Genomic DNA, 18,122 nt, shown 5'->3' with positions numbered 1-18,122 from the left:
TGCAAGAGTATGTACTGTGTACCTGGTAGATGGTGTTCTCACGTGAGATGATGGCATCCGTGTCGATGATCCGGCACGTCTTGCAGAGGTTGCTGTGGCAGGGTTGTGTGGTGTCGTGGTCACTGTTCTCCTGGAGGCTAGGTAGTTTGCTGCGGACAATGGTCTGTTTGAGGTTGTGCGGTTGTTTGAAGGCAAGAAGTGGGGGTGTGGGGATGGCCTTGGCGAGATGTTCGTCTTCATCAATGACATGTTGAAGGCTCCGGAGGAGATGCCGTAGCTTCTCCGCTCAGGGGAAGTACTGGACGACGAAGGGTACTCTGTCCACCGTGTCCCGTGTTTGTCTTCTGAGGAGGTCGGTGCGGTTTTTCGCTGTGGCGCGTCGGAACTGTTGATCGATGAGTCGAGCGCCATATCCTGTTCTCATGAGGGCATCTTTCAGCGTCTGGAGGTGTCTGTTGCGATCCTCCTCATCCGAGCAGATCCTGTGTATTCGGAGGGCTTGTCCTGGCCAGCCAGCGATGCCCATGTCCCACGAATGAATAAATCACAGAATTGTTTTGATTCAAAGTTGAGACCTCATCCACACACAGAACATGAGTAAAGTCTCTCCCGCTGTGAATGCTGTAATATTTTTTCAGGCTGTGTAACTAGTTAAAGCTCTTTCCAGTCAGTGCACTGGAACACTCTCATTCGAGTATGTGTGTGTCTCGGTGATTTGCCACTCCCATCGATGTTTAAAACTTTCTGAAGCAGACGGTACAGAGAAACATTTCTTCTTCTGGATTCAAAGGCCAATGATAATCAGATCCTGATGAATTGAGTGAGGACGGGACGTTTGGTTTGAGATTTCTGTCTGTAAATCCTCATCACCTGATATCCTGTAAAAGGAGTTTACAAAAGTCATCACTCAGTACAAGATAGTAATTCAGAACAGATAATTCTAGTTTCTATAGACCATTCTTTCCTCTCTCATTCCACAAAGGCTGTAAATCTCGATCCCACACACTCTCCCTCCATTCTCACTCTGCTGTATCTAATATTCATCCTTCCAATTTTCCTGAAGGTGCTGATTCAGGCTGATTGACAGATCCATGCTCACTGCTTCCTGTCAATCTTTTCGGTAAAACAATTAAACTAAATCAAATCAACTGAGGGACAAATAAACATTCTGTTAATCTTTTTGGCAAAACAATTAAACTTGAAATAAATCATTAACTATTCTGTTCATCTTTTTGGCAAAACAAGTAAACCAAATTAAATTAAATGAGGGACAGATCAAAAGGGCAGACCTCAAAAAGAAGGGAATCGCTTGTCCTGGACACAGAGAACTGAAAATCTCCATGCAGGCGGCCAGACAGATATATGTCTATCTGACTGGACTAACAATGTGTGGAATGTACAGACTGGATTCACTTCCTTTCCCTTTAGTTGCTGCAAGTCCCCAATTTCCCCCAGAATGAGAAAAGAAATGGAAAGGGGGAAACATTGATTTCCTCCCAGATGTTGCCCAGAGGAGGAAGTTTCACTCTGAAGCTCATTGGACAACTTCCCCACGGTGACGTCACAACGGAGCCCTGCCTGAATCAGCCAATAGACATCAGCCTGCTCCGCGATGACGTCCTGGGGTTCCAGTGCGCAGGCTCGGCGAGCGGACGCGGGAGCCCCGCACCCACCCATTGTTCACCTCCCCTTGCACCTCCTCGAGCCAAGGTTTCCAGGCAACCGGCTGGCGGCTCCGGCCAGAGCGAGAACCCGCTCGGTGATCTCCCCCTCCCCTCAGCCCAGGACTGCGCATGTCCAAGGGAGAGGGGCAGATGCGCATGTGCGGAGGGCTGCCCGCCCCTTCCCACCAGCACGCTGAGGTGTTGACCAATGGGAAGATTTGGAGGACCGGAAGTACCTTTCTCCTCCAGCCAACCAGAGGCCCCCCCCATTGTCTGAATGCGGAAACCAGACAATGAGCTTGTTCACCCGGAAAGCTGCTGCTGCTGCTCTCTTTCTGAATGAAGATTGAGTACAGACAGACTCAAACTTCCTTCTGTCGCCCACATCTGTGAGTAAAACACTTTCTTTTATCCCCCTTTCCATTTCTTTTCTCATTCTGGGGAAATTGGGGACTTGCAGCAACTGAAGGGAAAGGAAGTGAATCCAGGGAGGCTGCAGACTCTGGAAAGGTTGGCCCAGGTCTCTCTCTTTCTGACTTAAAGACATTGACATCCTTTGCTCCCTCAGCTTGACACATTTATTTGTCTGGCTAAAAGCATGGTCCCTTTCCGAATGTTCACAATTAAAGGGCTGGTTTCCCCAGGAGATGGCTGACATTTAAGAGAACAATACAGAGATATGCCTGGTGTAGATTTGATATTGATATTGATATTGTAGATTTGATATATTATTTATGGTTCTGAAACAAAGTACATTTATTATTATTTCTCATCTTGTAATGTAACACTGAAGCAATGTTATATATTTCCACTCATCGAGTCATTACAGCGCAGAAGGAGTCCATTCAGTAACTCGAGTCCATCCCGACTCTTTGTAGAACAATCCAGTCAGTCCCATTCCCTTTCTATATTCCCTTTCCCCTGCAACTTTATTTCCTTCATGTGCCCATCTGGTTTCTGAAATATATTAAAGGGGACAGTAAACTAATATCGGACAGAGACGTGTCTGATGTTGGTTTTTTAAAATTCATCCTTAGGACACGGGCATTGCAAACTGGGCCAGCATTTATTGCCCATCCCTAGTTGCCCTTGAACTGAATGGCTCGCTGGGCCATTTCGGAGGATGGTTGAGAGTCAACCACATTGCTGTGGCTCTGGAGTCACATGTAGGCCAGACTGGGTAAGGACGGCAGATTTCCTTCCCTTAAACTCAAATTCCACCATCTGCCGTGGCAGGATTCGAACCTGAGTCCCCAGAGCATCAGCTAAGTTTCTGGATTAATAGTCTAGCGATAATACCACAAGGCTATCAGCTCCCCTGTTGTTATATGGTACAGATTCGATATATTATTTATAGCTCTGTAATAAAATACACTTATTATATCTGGCTGTGTAATTTTGGACTGCAGCTATATTTTATATTTCCAACAATCTCTTCCCTCAGAGAATTGTTAGTATCTAGATTTCTCTTCCATAGGGACCAGTGGAGGGATTGAATATATTCAAGGATGAGTTAGACAGTTTTTGAATGACAAGGGAGTCAATTATTATTGGGAACAGGCTGGAAAATGGAGAGAAAGCTCAGATGAGGAAGGATTTCTTCACTCAAGGATGTGGTGATGTTTTGGATTCTCTACCCCAGAGGACTATAGAGCCTCAGTCATCAAGAATTTTCAAGAGAGGGGTTGATAGGTTTCTGGATATTGAAGATATCGATGGATATGGGGGACAGTGTGGGGAAAATAATGCAGAGGTCGATCAACCAATAATCTGAATGAATGGTTGAGCAGACTCGATGGGCCAAATGCTGACTGCAGCTCCAATTTGTCCTGATTTCTGTGCTGGACAGGAAGCAGTGAGCATGGATCTGTCAATCAGCCTCAATCAGCACCTTCAGGAGAATTGGGAGGGTGAATATTAGATACAGCAGAGTGAGAATGGAGGGAGAGTGTGTGGGATGGAGGTTCACAGCTTTTGGGGAATGGGAGAGGAAAGAATGTTCATTAGAATCATAGAATTGCTGCATCTTATCAACCGTCCCTGAGCTTTCACAATGAATCCCACTTCTGAGGACACCCTTATCTCTGACCTGTCTGTACAGCCGGCAGTCTCACAAAGCAGCTGCCTGTGTGCTGATACGGGAGGCCCTGCTGGGCAAGTTTAATGCTCCATGACTGTGTCTTTAATGAATGCTCCATAAACTAGAAATGTAGATTTGAATTTCGATCGTATTCTGAATTGCGATGTTTTTTTCTAAATTGACTTACAGGATATTAGACAAGGAGAAATCAGACAGAAATCTCCAACATCACATCTAGATCTGACAGAGTGACTCGATTTTTTGGGACCTGAATATCATCGGCCTTTGAATCTCGCAGGAGAAATGCTTGTTTGGCCTCTTGGCTTCAAAAGATTGTAAACATCGGTGTGACTAGAAATGCACTGAGATACACACACCCGAGTGAGAGTGTTCCAGTGCACTGAGGGTGTAAAGAGCTTTAACCAGTTACACAGCCTGAAAATACATCGCAGCATTCACAGCGGAGAGAGACTGTACCCGTGTTCTGTGTGAGATTTAACTGATTGTTTAACCTGGAGAGTCACAAGGACACCTGAACCATGGAGAAACCGTGGAAATGTGGGGACTGTGAGAAGGGATTCATATCCCCATCTCGGCTGGAAATTCATCAACGCAGTCACACTGGGGAGAGACCATTCACCTGGTCTGTGTGTGGGAAGGGATTCACTCAGTTATCCAGCCTGCAGAAACATAATCTCACTCATACCAATGAGAGACCATTTAAATGCTGTGACTGTGGGAGTCGTTTTAAAAGCTCTCGGGATCTGGTGTCCCACCAGCGCACTCACACTGAGGAGAGACCGTTCAGCTGCTCTCACTGCACAAAGAAATTTAGAACATCATCCAACCTGCAGGTACACCAGCGAGTTCACACCGGGGAGAAACCATTCACCTGCTCTGTGTGTGGGAAGGGATTCACTCATTCATCCACCCTGAAGACACACCAAGTCACTCACACCAATGAGAGACCATTTAAATGCTCTGACTGTGGGACTGGCTTCAAACGCTCTGGAGATCTGGTGTCCCACCAGCGCATTCACACTGAGGAGAGACCGTTCAGCTGCTCTCACTGCTCAAAGAAGTTTAGAACATCATTCGACCTGCAGATACACCAGCGGGTTCACACGGGGGAAAGGCCGTTCACCTGCTGTGTGTGTGGGAAGGGATTCACTCAGTCATCCACTCTGCGCAGACACAATCTCACTCACACCAATGAGAGACCGTTTAAATGCTCTGACTGTGGGAGTGGATTCAAAAGCTCTGGAGAACTGGTGTCCCATCAGCGAGTTCACACTGGGGAGAGGCCATTCACCTGCTCTGTGTGTGGGAAGGGATTCACTCAGTTATCCAGCCTGCAGAAACACAAAGCCACTCACTCCAAGGAGAGACCCTTTAAATGCTCTGCCTGAGAGGCCGGCTTCAGAAGCTCTCAGGAACTGATGATCCCCGAGCACATTCACCCCGGGGAGAGGCCGTTCAGCTGCTCTCACTGTTCAAGGAGGTTTAGAATATCATCAACACTGCTGAAACACCAGTGAGTTCACACCGGGGAGAAACCATTCACCTGCTCGGTGTGTGCGAAAGGATTTACTCAGTTATCCAGCCTGCCCAGACACAACATCATCACACCCAGGACAGACCCTTTAAATGTGGGCGTGGCTTCAAAAGCTCTCGGTAACTAATGTCCCACCAGTCAGTTCACACCAGGCAGAGGCTGGTCACCTGCTCTGACTGGGAAGGGATTCACTCAGTCAGCAAACTTGGTGAAACACCAGTGAGTTCACAAGTGATGACAGTTATTCTTGTGAATCTTTCTTGCCGCTTCTCCAGTGCCTCTGTTTCCTTTTTCTAAATGGAGATCACAAATAGAACGTAGAACAGTACAGCACAGGAACAGACCCTTCAGCCCACCATGTTGTGTCGAACATGATGCCAAATTAAACTATTCCTTTCTGCCTGCCCTTGGTCCATATTCCTCTATTCCTCACATATTCATGTGCTTATTTAAAACCCCCTTAAACACCCCTATCGTATCTGCCTCCACCACCACTCCGAGCAGCGCATTCCAGACACCTACCACTCTCTGTGTAAAAAAACTTACCTCTCACATCTCCTTTGAACTTTGCCCGTCTCACCTTCAGTGCATGCTCCCTGGTATTAGACATATCAACTCTGGGGGAAAAGATTCTATGTCTCTTATTTTATAGACTGCTATCAGGTCTCCCCTCACCCTCCGCCGCTATCGAGAAAACAACCCTCGTTTGTCAGTCGCTCACACCCTCCAATCCAGGCAGCATCCTGAAAACCTCTTCTGCACCCTCATCAAAGCCTCTCCATCCTTTCTGTAATGTGGCGACCAGAATTGAACGCAATATTCTAAGTGCAGCCCAAACAAAGTTTTATAAAGCTGCAACATGGCATGCTGACTCTTGTACTCAATAAAGGCAAGTATGCCATATGCCTTCTTTACCGACTAAATATTTGTGTGATTAATTTCAGGAAGCTATGGACTTGAACCCCAAGATCCCTCTGTACATTAACTGTATACTTATCCTTAATATTTGATCTCCCAAAGTGCAGCACCTCACACTTGCCCGGATTGAAATCCATCTGCCATTTCTCCGCTCATATCTGCAGCTGATCTACATCCCACTGTATCCTTTGACAACCTTCGACATTATCTACAACTCCATCTAGCTTTGTGTCGTCTGCAAGCTTACTAACCCACCCATCCACGTTTTCATCCAAGTCATTGATATATATCAGAAATAGCGCAGGTCCCAGTACGGATCCCTGCAGAACACCACTAGTCATGGACCTCCAGTCAGAAAAACACCCTCCACCACTACTCTCTGACTTCTATGGGCAAGTCAATTCTGAATCCAAGTGGCCAAGTCACCGTGAATCCCATGCATCTTAATCTTCTGGATGAACCGACCATGAGGGACCTTGTCGAAAGCCTCACTAAAATCCATGTACACAACATCCACTGCTCTATCCTCATCGATCACCTTCGTCACCTCCTCGATAAAATCGATCAAGTCAGTAAGATGTTGACGGTGCTCCCGCTGCAGTCCTGTGATGAAAATATAGACTGGTTGGTGAAATGTAGATAACAGGTAGAATTGATATCTAATGAGGACTTTATACTTTAGAATTGAATACAGGGCTCATTGTTACTAACGGGGAAAGAAGGGTTAAAACCCTTACCCAGAACCCTTTTCACACACACGTGGACATCTCTGAATCTGACACACACCAAATGGAACGTTACACAAGGGACTGGAATTCACTGGAATTTCTTAACAACCTTTCAATAAAAATGTCCTGGTACCGACTGTGACAAAGGACACAACAGACAGCAAGAACCAGGAGGAACCTTTAACCCAGAGAATGTTAATAACCTTGTTCAGGACACCGGTGCCAGGCACAGGAGGATCCCAAGAAAAACGGAACATTTAATTTCTGTCTGTTTCACAATTCTAAATGACTGATTCTTTAACAAAGGAATGTTTAAAAACAGCATTGTGATATTCCAAGGTCAGTGTGTCTGGGAAAGGGGCACACTGATGTGTTTTTATTTTAAACAGGAGGATCCATTGAAAAGCAGCTCTGGACGATACGAGCACCTCCTGACCTACTTTCAATTCATTTCAAATCACCCATCACTTTCCGTGGAATATTCTTTATTCTTTCCTGGGATGTGGACACTGCTGGCAAAGCCCCAGCACACGTTGCTCAGCTCCTAATTGCCCCTGAACGGAGTGACTTGCTCAGCCATTTCAGAGGGGCAGTTAAGAGTCACCCACATCGCTGTGTGGGTCTGGATTCACATGTAGGCCAGACCGGGTAAGGATGGCAGATTTCCTTCCCTAATAGGGTGCATTAATAGGGTGAACCGGATGGGTTTTTACAACAATCGATGACAATTTCATGGTCACCGTTACTGAGACTAACTTTATATAATTCCAGATTGATTCACTGAATTCCAATCCCACCAGCTGCCTGTCCCCAGATCCTTTGCTGGGTCTCTGCATTACTCGGCCAGCGACATTCCCACCACCTCCCCCTGAATGGAATATTCCACAGACCTTAGTTAAAAAGGAAGGAGAAAAGAGAAAGGCTTTGACCTTTGGATGACCTCAACATGAACTACAGAAACCTTACAGCTGACCATTCTGCAAAAATTTAAAAACTTTATTTTTATAAAACACAGAGTAAGAAACAGGTGAAAAGTAACGATGGACGTTGTGACTGACATCAGAAACATTGACTGACCGGATAAACACTCACTACATCACAGAGCGATCCTCAACCATTAAAGAATTGACCCACAATAAGGAATGAGAGAGCCTTATAAAAAGGGGCAGGAGTTTACACAGAGAGGTGACACCCACAGCTGCTCAGGATGATGGAATTCAGTTCAGGAAGGGGATAAAGTGAGAAGCTTTTGTGATTCAAGACAGAAGTATTGAACAATCTGGAATCAGTGCTTATCGAGCTTGCTGACCAGCCGAACACTTCAATTAATCTCATCATAAAACCCCCCAGTGTAAATAACATGGATTTGACTGACAAATGTTGAAGTGTTGCTTTAGACCCACAAGTTTCAACTTCCCATTTGAGCCTGGAGCACCTTTCTGTCTCTATTGCTCGTGTCAATGACAGCCAGGCGACGGAGCTGAGGGCTGAATTTAGCTGCGAATAATGGTGCCTGTGCCCCAGTTGGGATACTGCCCTGGGCATCGCAATAATAGAGAGACAGGAAGGTACTGGAGTGGGAAATGGGCCTCCAATCAATCAGGACACGGGAGGAGGTGACTGGGGCTGATGGAGACGTGACCCTGGGTTCAGTGTCCCTGTGTCCAAAGCGGGGAGTCGCGGGAACAGGGTACAGAGGAGCTGAAGAGAATCCAGTTGTGTCCAGAAAATTGTGAACATCCTTTATTCTGGTTGTCTTTGATCCTCAAGTCGTTTTCTGTTTGTTTTAACCATGTTCTGTTTCATCAATAAACTTTTATCAGTCAAAATATTTGATTGTTTTGGACTTTTCCTGATGAGATTGATGCACTTTAGGGAAAGTGGGTGAGAGGGGTTGGCAGGCTCTTTAACAGAAAGTGAGTCCCTCTGAGGTAGGAGCCAGAGGGGGAGATGGGATTTTATTTTTGACTCAGCGATGTTAGAAAATGGGGTTCAGGGAATCAATTAACCCTTTCTCCCCTTTTCCCAAACTCTGAAATGATTGCCAGTGATACCCTTATTGGTGACAGTGGTTAGATTTTATTCAGTATCAATAAGAGCTGACACAGGCTAATGTCTGAGCAGTCGTATCAAAGTGCAGCAGCATTACCATTACACTCTGGGTAGAAGCAGCATCTCCACGGAAATGCTCCCTGCTCTGCTCCAGATGCCATGGCACCAGTCAATGCAATAAGTAAAACCACGACTAATCTCTGTGCTCGGGGAATCCCTTCTTATACTTTTTTACATCACAAAGTCTATGGAGACTGATTTAACCCAATCATTGCCCAGCTAACACGTGAACGGACCAATTACAAAACCTGTCATTGAACCATCAGTACCTGCCCAAGTCACGTCAAACTCTAAAACCAATTGTCTTCCCACGCTCCGTCCCTGGTACAGGGAGTCAGCATTCCCATGCCAAGCAGTGAAAACATGGTGGTCTTGACACACAGGTGTCACCTAGGATTCAAGGCACTCCTGTATTCTCTGTCCTCTGGGAGCTGTTTATCTCCCTGTTTTTTTTAAAATACTTTTCCAATTCAATCAAATCAAATCCAATTCAGAGTCTCAACAAGTTGAGACATTTCCGATCCAGGCTGACAAGACAGGGCGAGCGACCAAACCACCTGGTCCTGGGCCTGATCTACATGAGCCAAGCTGATTGGAGAAGGGGGAGGATCCTCCTCCAAGACTTGAGCTCATTTGCATCTTAGCCAAAAGGCCGAGATGCCGCTTTTAAAAATTGCTTCATATGAAACATATGAAGCCTCAGCGTAACCTAATGACCTCAACCAAGTGCGGCCGACCATGGGCTGCCGTCCATACACTTGATCTTAGCCAACAGATACTCCCTGTTCCCACAGAGCAAGTCATCTGTTCTCAGCTCTGCTGGATTTCTGCTGAAGTTTGGCCCCTTTTACACCTTTCAGATCAATAAAACATTTGGTTAATGAAGATCCAAACCACAATTTCCCATCCTGTCAGCTGCCAACCATCCTTACCCAGAGTGTAATCACAACAGGAATAAAAACAGGAGAAGTGTAACAATCAAATTCAAAATCAATGCACAGCCAGTTATAGAATCTAATATAATATTCACTAATTAGCAAGAAAACCCAAAGTAGGGGGTCCCCCAGGATTCTTACAGTCCACACCTTGAGGGGGGAGAACTCTCTCTCTGATCCCTCACACAATTTCAATCCGTTATTGTCCAGTTCTGGCCCCGCCTGGGGTAACATCTAATCGATCTTTCCTACTACTGAAGGAGCACCGTGAGTTTTAGGTTACTTGTACATAAGGACAGATGCTTCAAGCAACAGATCAAGCATGGATGTAAAAGATTCTCCAACTCTCTCTTTACCCTTATCCAAATTGTGGACAGTTCTTACTCTGTGTTATTTCTCCCAAGCGGTTAATTGTCCCAATCTATAATATTATCCATTTTACTGTAATTTCACTCACTTTGTGAGCATGTGCAGTGTGTTTAATTGGACCCTGATTGTTTTGAACTCAGTTTCTCTCTGGAGTGTGTGTCAGTGCCTTGATGATGTCACAATGTTGTCTCAATCCCCTGGCCACATTAACCATTTCATCTCCTGCTGTGTCTCAAGTAGCTGTGTGTGTTTGGGACCCGCTCTTCACTCCATCTCACCATGAATTTAGGCTTGTTATTTTTCACATGTAACAAATCACATCTGTACACTCACTCCGGTGTCCCAAAATCATGTCACACATTCTTAACTCTCAGATGCACGGATGAAAAGATCAAAGTGAGTGTCTGTCTTTCTTATCTCCCCCTGTTATGGTGCTGATATTTCATGTAGTGGCCGGACTTTCAAACAAAGTTCATGGACAAAGTTGTAAATATCTCCCAGAGAAAGTGATCAACTTATTTATCCCATCTATCCCATCCCATTCCAGACTTTCACTAGACTGTAGGTGGATATCAGATTGATATATTCCATTCAACCACACCCAAGGTGAGTTATTCCAGTTCCTTTATTGTCCAGGACAATATATTCACAATATCATTAAAACAGAAATTAAACATTCCCGTTTGATTTCAGGTATTAACACATTCTGTTCGTTTGTTCTTTATTGTCGATGTCAGGCTGGGGTTGTTCCCCTTGGAGCAAAGGAGGTTGAGGGGAGATTTGATAGAGGTGGACAAGCTTCTGACAGGTTTAGATAAGGTGGACAAAGAAAAGCTGTTCCCATTAGCTGATGGGACAAGGACAAGGTGGACACAGATTTAAGGTTCTGGATCAGAGGCGCGGAGGGGAGGGGGGGCGGATGTGAGGAAGAATATTTTGATGCAGTGAATGGTAATGACCTGGAACTCGCTGCCTATGAGGGTGAAGGAAGTGGAGACAACAAACAATTACAAAGGAAATTGGATGGGCATTTGGGGGGTTTCAAACAGAAATGCTGACTAAATATCTCTGAACTTCCTCACACCCTGTCACTCTGTGATCCTTGTGACATTTGAAACCAGGTATTCGCAACAAGACTCAAAGAGCATCAGCCCACTGGAGGCTGAGACCAGCCAGTCCAGCAGAAAGAAACCCTCCGACCCTTCCCATTGACCAACTGTGAGAATGAACAAAATGCAATCCTGGATGTAACTGAGAGCAGAAACAATAACAGCAGAATCCAACCCCTGGAATCACTCGTGAACTTGTTGGTGTCTCAGCAGCTGGGATGAAACTCTGAAACTCTTCCCACACTGAGAGCAGGTGAACGGTCTCTCCCCAGTGTGAACTCGTTGGTGTGTCCGCAGGGTGGATAACTGAGTGAATCCCTTCCCACACTGAGGGCAGCTGAATGGCCTCTCCCCAGTGTGAACTCGCTGGTGTGTCTGCAGGTGAGATGACCGAGTGAATCCCTTCCCACACTGAGAGCAGGTGAATGGCCTCTCCCCAGTGTGAACTCGCTGGTGTCTCAGCAGGTGGAATGACCGAGTGAATCCCTTCCCACACTGAGAGCAGGTAAATGGCCCCTCTCCAGTGTGAACTCGCTGGTGTCTCTGCAGGTCGGATAACTGAACGAATCCCTTCCCACACTGAGAGCAGGTGAATGGCCTCTCCCCAGTGTGAACTCGCTGGTGGCTCTGCAGGTGGGATGACCGAGTGAATCCCTTCCCACACTGAGAGCAGGTAAATGGCCTCTCTCCAGTGTGAATTCGCTGGTGTCTCTGCAGGTTGGATAACTGACTGAATCCCTTTCCACACTGAGAGCAGGTGAATGGCCTCTCCCCAGTGTGAACCCGCTGGTGTATCCGTAAGCTGGGTAACTGATTAAATCCCTTCTCACACTGAGAGCAGATAAACGGCCTCTCCCCAGTGTGGCTGCGCCGATGAGCTTCCAGCTCTGATGGGGCTCTGTATCCCTTCTCACAGTCCGCACATTTCCATGGTTTCTCCATGGTGCAGGTGTCCTTACCTCTCTCTTGAGTGGACAATTAGTTGAAACTTCGTCCACACACAGAACAAGATTACAGTCTCTCCCCGCTGTGAATGTTGTGATATTTATTCAGACTGTGGAACTGGTTAAAGCTCTTTAGTCAGTGCATCGGAACACTCTCACTCGAGTGTGGCAGTGTGTTGATGCTTTTTCACTCACACTGACATTTCAAATCTTTTCAAATCGACAGACTGGACAATCATTTCTCCTTCTGGATTCAAAGTCCGATGATATTGAAGTCCCAAGGAATATGACTCTGTCACGTCTAGACGTGACGTTTGAGATTTCAACCTGTGATTCCTCTTTCAATATCCTGTAAAATGAGTTTCCAAAAGTCATCAGTGTCAGTACAGGATAGAAATTCAGAACAGACAATTTCTATGGAACATTCTTTCCTCTCTCATTCCCCAAAAGCTGGAAATCTCCATCCCACACACTCTCTCCCCATTCTCAGCAGGTCTGGCAGCACCTGGGTGGAGAGAAAAGAACTGATGTTTCAGAGCTTTGACAAAGGGTCATCGAGACAAGAAACATCAGCTCTTTTCTCTCCTTACAGATGCTGCCAGACCTGCTGAGATTTTCCAGCATTTTCTCTCTTGGTTTCAGATTCCAGCATCCGCAGTAATTTGCTTTTATAAGGCTGCAGATACCTCCTCCCAAGTAACATGCGTGTGCCCAAGACATCACCACTTGTTTCCCTTATTTCTTTAGTACCCATGGTGCTCTCCACAGTAAACACAGGGGAGAAGTATTCATTAAAAATCTCACCCATCTCCTGTGGCTCCACACACAGATGGCCATCCTGATTTTTAAGGGGATCTATTCTCTCTCTCGCCATGCTTTTACTCTTAATACAGTCTCAGCTCATCTGGAACCCTCACCCATTCCACTGTGACGTCACACTCTCTCCGCAATTCCAAGGGCATTCCAATTCCAATTCCAAAGCGACCCGAGGCTGAAATTGAACCCGGGTCCCTGGCGCTGTTAGGCAGCTGCACTAACCACTGTGCCACCGGGCCACATGTCAGTGCCATCGCCCGACTCCAGCCCAGTCTCAGCTCATCTGGAACCCTCACCCATTCCACTGTGATGTCACACTCTCTCCCATTCCATTGTGACATCACACACTCACCCATTCCATTGTGACGTCACACTCCCACGCATTCCATTGTGACGTCACACCCTCACCCATTCCATTGTGACGTCAGGGCTTCACTCTCCGATCACAATCCCTGCCGGCCTCTCAAATTTGCTACCAAATAAACCTGTTGGACTTTAACCTGGTGTTGTGAGACTTCTTACTGTGCTTACCCCAGTCTAACACTGGCATCATCTCCACACTCGGAGTGGAAACAGAGAAGTAGGAGAGGCCGGAGGTGAAGAGAGAGATTTTATACATCTACAACTCAACAGGAACTTTGACAGAATTTCCAAACCCTATGAACACCATCACCTCCAAGTTCCTCTCCAACTCACACACCATCCGGACTTGTCTGACATCCAGTACTGAAAGAACAGAAATGTATTTCATATAAATACCGGGAAGACTGAACCCATTGTGTTCAGTCCCCACTACAAACTCCACTCCCTCGCCAACAACTTTATCTCTCCTCCTGGCAACTGGCTGAGGCTGAACCAGGCTGTTCACAACCAGGGTGAAATAGTTCATCCCAAGGTGAGCTTCCAGCCACATGTCCACATCATCAAGAAGTATTAATAGTAATTAATTAAGAATAATTAATAACAAAATACAGTGTAGAATGAGGCCATTCAGCCCATCGAGCCTGCACTGACAAAAATCCCATCCAGGCCCTATCCACATATTTACCTGTTAATCCCCCTGCCTCACAAATTTGATAGAATTTTTTGAGGAGGTAACTAGGTGTGTTGATGAAGGTAGGGCGGTTGATGTCATATACATGGATTTTAGTAAGGCGTTTGATAAGGTCCCCCATGGTCGGCTTATGATGAAAGTAAGGAGGTGTGGGATAGAGGGAAAGTTGGCCGATTGGATAGGTAACTGGCTATCTGATCGAAGACAGAGGGTGGTGGTGGATGGAAAATTTTCGGACTGGAGGCAGGTTGCTAGCGGAGTGCCGCAGGGATCGGTGCTTGGTCCTCTGCTCTTTGTGATTTTTATTAATGACTTAGAGGAGGGGGCTGAAGGGTGGATCAGTAAATTTGCTGATGACACCAAGATTGGTGGAGTAGTGGATGAGGTGGAGGGGTGTTGTAGGCTGCAAAGAGACATAGATAGGATGCAAAGCTGGGCTGAAAAATGGCAAATGGAGTTTAACCCTGATAAATGTGAGGTGATTCATTTTGGTAGGACTAATTTAAATGTGGATTACAGGGTCAAAGGTAGGGTTCTGAAGACTGTGGAGGAACAGAGAGATCGTGGGGTCCATATCCACAGATCTCGAAAGGTTGCCACTCAAGTGGAGAGAGCTGTGAAGAAGGCATATAGTGTGTTAGCTTTTATTAACAGGGGGTTGGGGTTTAAGAGCCGTGGGGTTATGCTGCAACTGTACAGGACCTTGGTGAGACCGCATTTGGAATATTGCGTGCAGTTCTGGTCACCTCACTATAAGAAGGATGTGGAAGCGCTGGAAAGAGTGCAGAGGAGATTTACCAGGATGCTGCCTGGTTTGGAGTGTCGGTCTTATGAGGAAAGGTTGAGGGAGCTGGGGCTGTTCTCTCTGGAGCGGAGGAGATTGAGGGGAGACTTAATAGAGGTTTATAAAATGATGAAGGGGATAGATCGAGTGAACGTTCAAAGACTATTTCCTCGGGTGGATGGAGCTATTACAAGGGGGCATAACTATAGGGTTCATGGTGGGAGATATAGGAAGGATATCAGAGGTAGGTTCTTCACGCAGAGAGTGGTTGGGGTGTGGAATGGACTGCCTGCAGTGATAGTGGAGTCAGACACTTTAGGAACATTTAAGCGGTTATTGGATAGGCACATGGAGCACACCAGGATGGTAGGGAGTGGGATAGCTTGATCTTGGTTTCAGATGAAGGTCGGCACAACATCGTGGGCCGAAGGGCCTGTTCTGTGCTGTACTGTTCTATGTTCTATATACCAAGTGACAATTTATCATGGCCAATCCGTCTCACCGGCACATCTTTGGACTGTGGAAGGAAACCGGAACACCCGGAGGAAACCCACACAGACACGGGGAGAATGTAGAAACACTGCACAGACAGCGACCCGAGGCTGGAATTGAACCCGGGTCCCTGGCGCTGTTAGGCAGCTGCACTAACCACTGTGCCACCGGGCCGCATGTCAGTGCCATCGCCCGACTCCAGCCCAGTCTCAGCTCATCTGGAACCCTCACCCATTCCATTGTGATGTCACACCCTCACCCATTCCATTGTGACGTCACACCCTCACCCATTCCATTGTGACGTCAGGGCTTCCCTCTCCAATCACAATCCCTGCCGGCCTCCCACATGCAGCCTCAATGGCGGCAGTCAGCCCGGGTCTAACACTACAAGCTGCCGCTCCATTTGGTACAAAGGGGGGGACCGGGAAGTTCATTTCCGGGGTTTGGGTTTGAACAACATGTTTACAAAGTCTCTCCACCCACCCGCCACATTTATCATTCCCCGCGCGCCGCCCTCTACCTCGTATTGATCTCGCTTCCAAATTAAAACCGTCCGTCCGTCGCCATTACCCGCACTGCGCATGCTTCAGGTCCCGCCCCTCATTCACTCCGATTGGTTGGAGGACCAGCCGCTCCCGCGCAGTCCTCCAGCCCCACCCCCTCTTCCTATTGGTCCGGAGCTGCCGTCAATCAGCCCCCGGGCACTGTGATGTGGAGCATGCGCAGTGTCATTGCTGTCCTTGGCGCTTGTTTGTCCCGGAGAAGCGGAGTCAGCGTTAGGCGGTGGCTGGGAGGATTTGGAAACACTTTGTGGATCCGCAAACCCTTCAGAATCATTGTCAGCTCCCTGGTTTGCAGCTGCGGGGCTTCTCCCTCCCTCCCGGGAACAGGCCCAGGTTAACGGCCCCATCCTGGCTCAGCCACTGGAGGATGGTTCACATCAGAGGATGGGGGAGGGGGACAATAAATAAGAGGTTACACTTTGGCCTCAAATCAATGAGGACTCTGATCTCTGGGAAGGAAGGAAACCCTGGGAGGTGGGCGGGGAGGATTCACAAACACCCGCTGGAGGTCCCAACACCCCCAGTAAAAAGCTGCAGCTCCCGGGTTTGCAGCTTTTTCCCGGGAGGGAGTTGGGGAAGTTTTGTGGAGACAATTCCCGGCTGGTTCAGTTAGTGGTTCCTGGGGCTCAGAAACCCTGAGTTAGAATCCTGAACCCCACACTGGGTGGTTGTTTTATTAAATACTTTTTATTTATTAATCATCTGTTGAAGAAAATATTAATTTGTTTTGAAAATTCATTTTATAGCATTTGTGAAAAATACCCATTAAAATAGCAATTCTCCCAATGTATTTCATAGAATCCCTGCAGTGCTGAAGGAGGTTATTCGGCCTGTCGAGTCTGCACTGACAACAATCCCACCTCGGCCCTATTCCAGTAACCCCACATATGTAACCTGCGAATCCCTCTAACCGACTCATCCCGGGACACTCAGGGGCAATTTAGCATGGCCAATGCACCTAACTGGCACATCTTTGGACGATGGGAGGAAACTGGAGCATCTGAAGAAAACCCACACAGACATGGGAAGAATGGGCAGCATTCCACATGGACAGTGACCCAAGTTGGGAATCGAACCCAGGTCCCTGGAGCTGTGAGCCAGCAATGCTAACCACTGTGCCGCCTACATTGCTGATGAGAATTTTAATTTACTGACTTGGGAATTAATTCTCGGGAATAGTCATTCTGAAAATGACCATTAAAATGTGTTTTAATTTACCCCACTTTGCCAGATTTCAGTTTGCATTTCAAAATTGAATTGAGAATGTCTGAGAGCAAATGGTAAAATGAGGTTTGTGACACCAGCTGCAATTATTTTCTGTGACTGATGATACCTTTGTTCCTGTGCAGGAGTCATTCCCCTGCTGTTGTGGCACAAATAAAATGGAGCCTTTCCTCGGAACAGGCCCATGTTAATGGTCACCGTGGTGTTTCATTGGTGAGCAGAGCACATGTGCCCATTGTGGTAACAACAGAGTCAGTGGGGCTGCACGTCCCCTGACTTGGAAGGAAAATAGTTGACTCCTTGATTGTACTCTCAATCTGCACATGGCCTGCAGGACTGAATCCAGCTGGAGGGAGAGGGAGCTGGGCTCAGAGTGGAGATGGGGCAATGAGTTTGATTTCAGCTCAGGGACAAGAGAGAGTGTGTGGGATGGGGATTACAGCTCAAGATAAATGAGATAGAGAAATGTTTTGTGGAAACTGAAATTGTCTGTTCTCAAGTAATTTTTTAAAACTCTTTTTGCAGGGAACTACAAGAGGAGGATTCACAGACAGGAAACTCAAACTAAACTTCAGATCAAAGTCTGACAGAACCATTCGATTCATCATGACCTGAATATGATTGCTTTTGACAGTGGAGGGAGAAATCATTCCCTGTTTTGTCAGTGGGAGAAAATTTCAAAATTCAATGTGACAGAAAAAGAACTGAGACACACACACACACACACTCCAGTGAACTGACTGTGGATAGAGCTTTAACCAGTTACACAGCCTGA

At 46.7% G+C, this 18,122-nt stretch overlaps 1 protein-coding gene across 4 annotated transcripts in view; it reads right to left on the bottom strand.

Moving 5' to 3' along the window:
- LOC144480817 (uncharacterized) overlaps positions 1-18,122 on the bottom strand; it is a 1,107,688-nt gene that overhangs the window by 402,532 nt on the left and 687,034 nt on the right. Inside the window, exons 1-2 of one of the 4 annotated variants that reach the window (XM_078200432.1) lie at positions 16,081-16,143; positions 10,970-12,763 (exon numbers count right to left, since the gene is read on the bottom strand). The exons of 1 other annotated variant lie outside the window; for it this stretch is intronic. In XM_078200432.1, the coding sequence (XP_078056558.1) occupies positions 11,654-12,412 (759 nt within the window). In that variant the 5' untranslated portion in view covers positions 12,413-12,763; positions 16,081-16,143 and the 3' untranslated portion in view covers positions 10,970-11,653. Of the gene's footprint in view, positions 1-10,969; positions 12,764-15,847; positions 15,971-16,080; positions 16,144-18,122 lie in introns of those variants that run through there. 2 more of the 4 variants (XM_078200433.1, XM_078200431.1) reach the window with 2 other exon arrangements.

This window comes from Mustelus asterias, chromosome 30 (genome assembly GCF_964213995.1).
Source record: "Mustelus asterias chromosome 30, sMusAst1.hap1.1, whole genome shotgun sequence".
NCBI classification, from domain to species: Eukaryota; Metazoa; Chordata; class Chondrichthyes; order Carcharhiniformes; family Triakidae; genus Mustelus; species Mustelus asterias.
The sequence above is the reverse complement of the archived record's forward strand: the minus strand, read 5'-3'. Positions and strand labels throughout refer to the sequence as shown.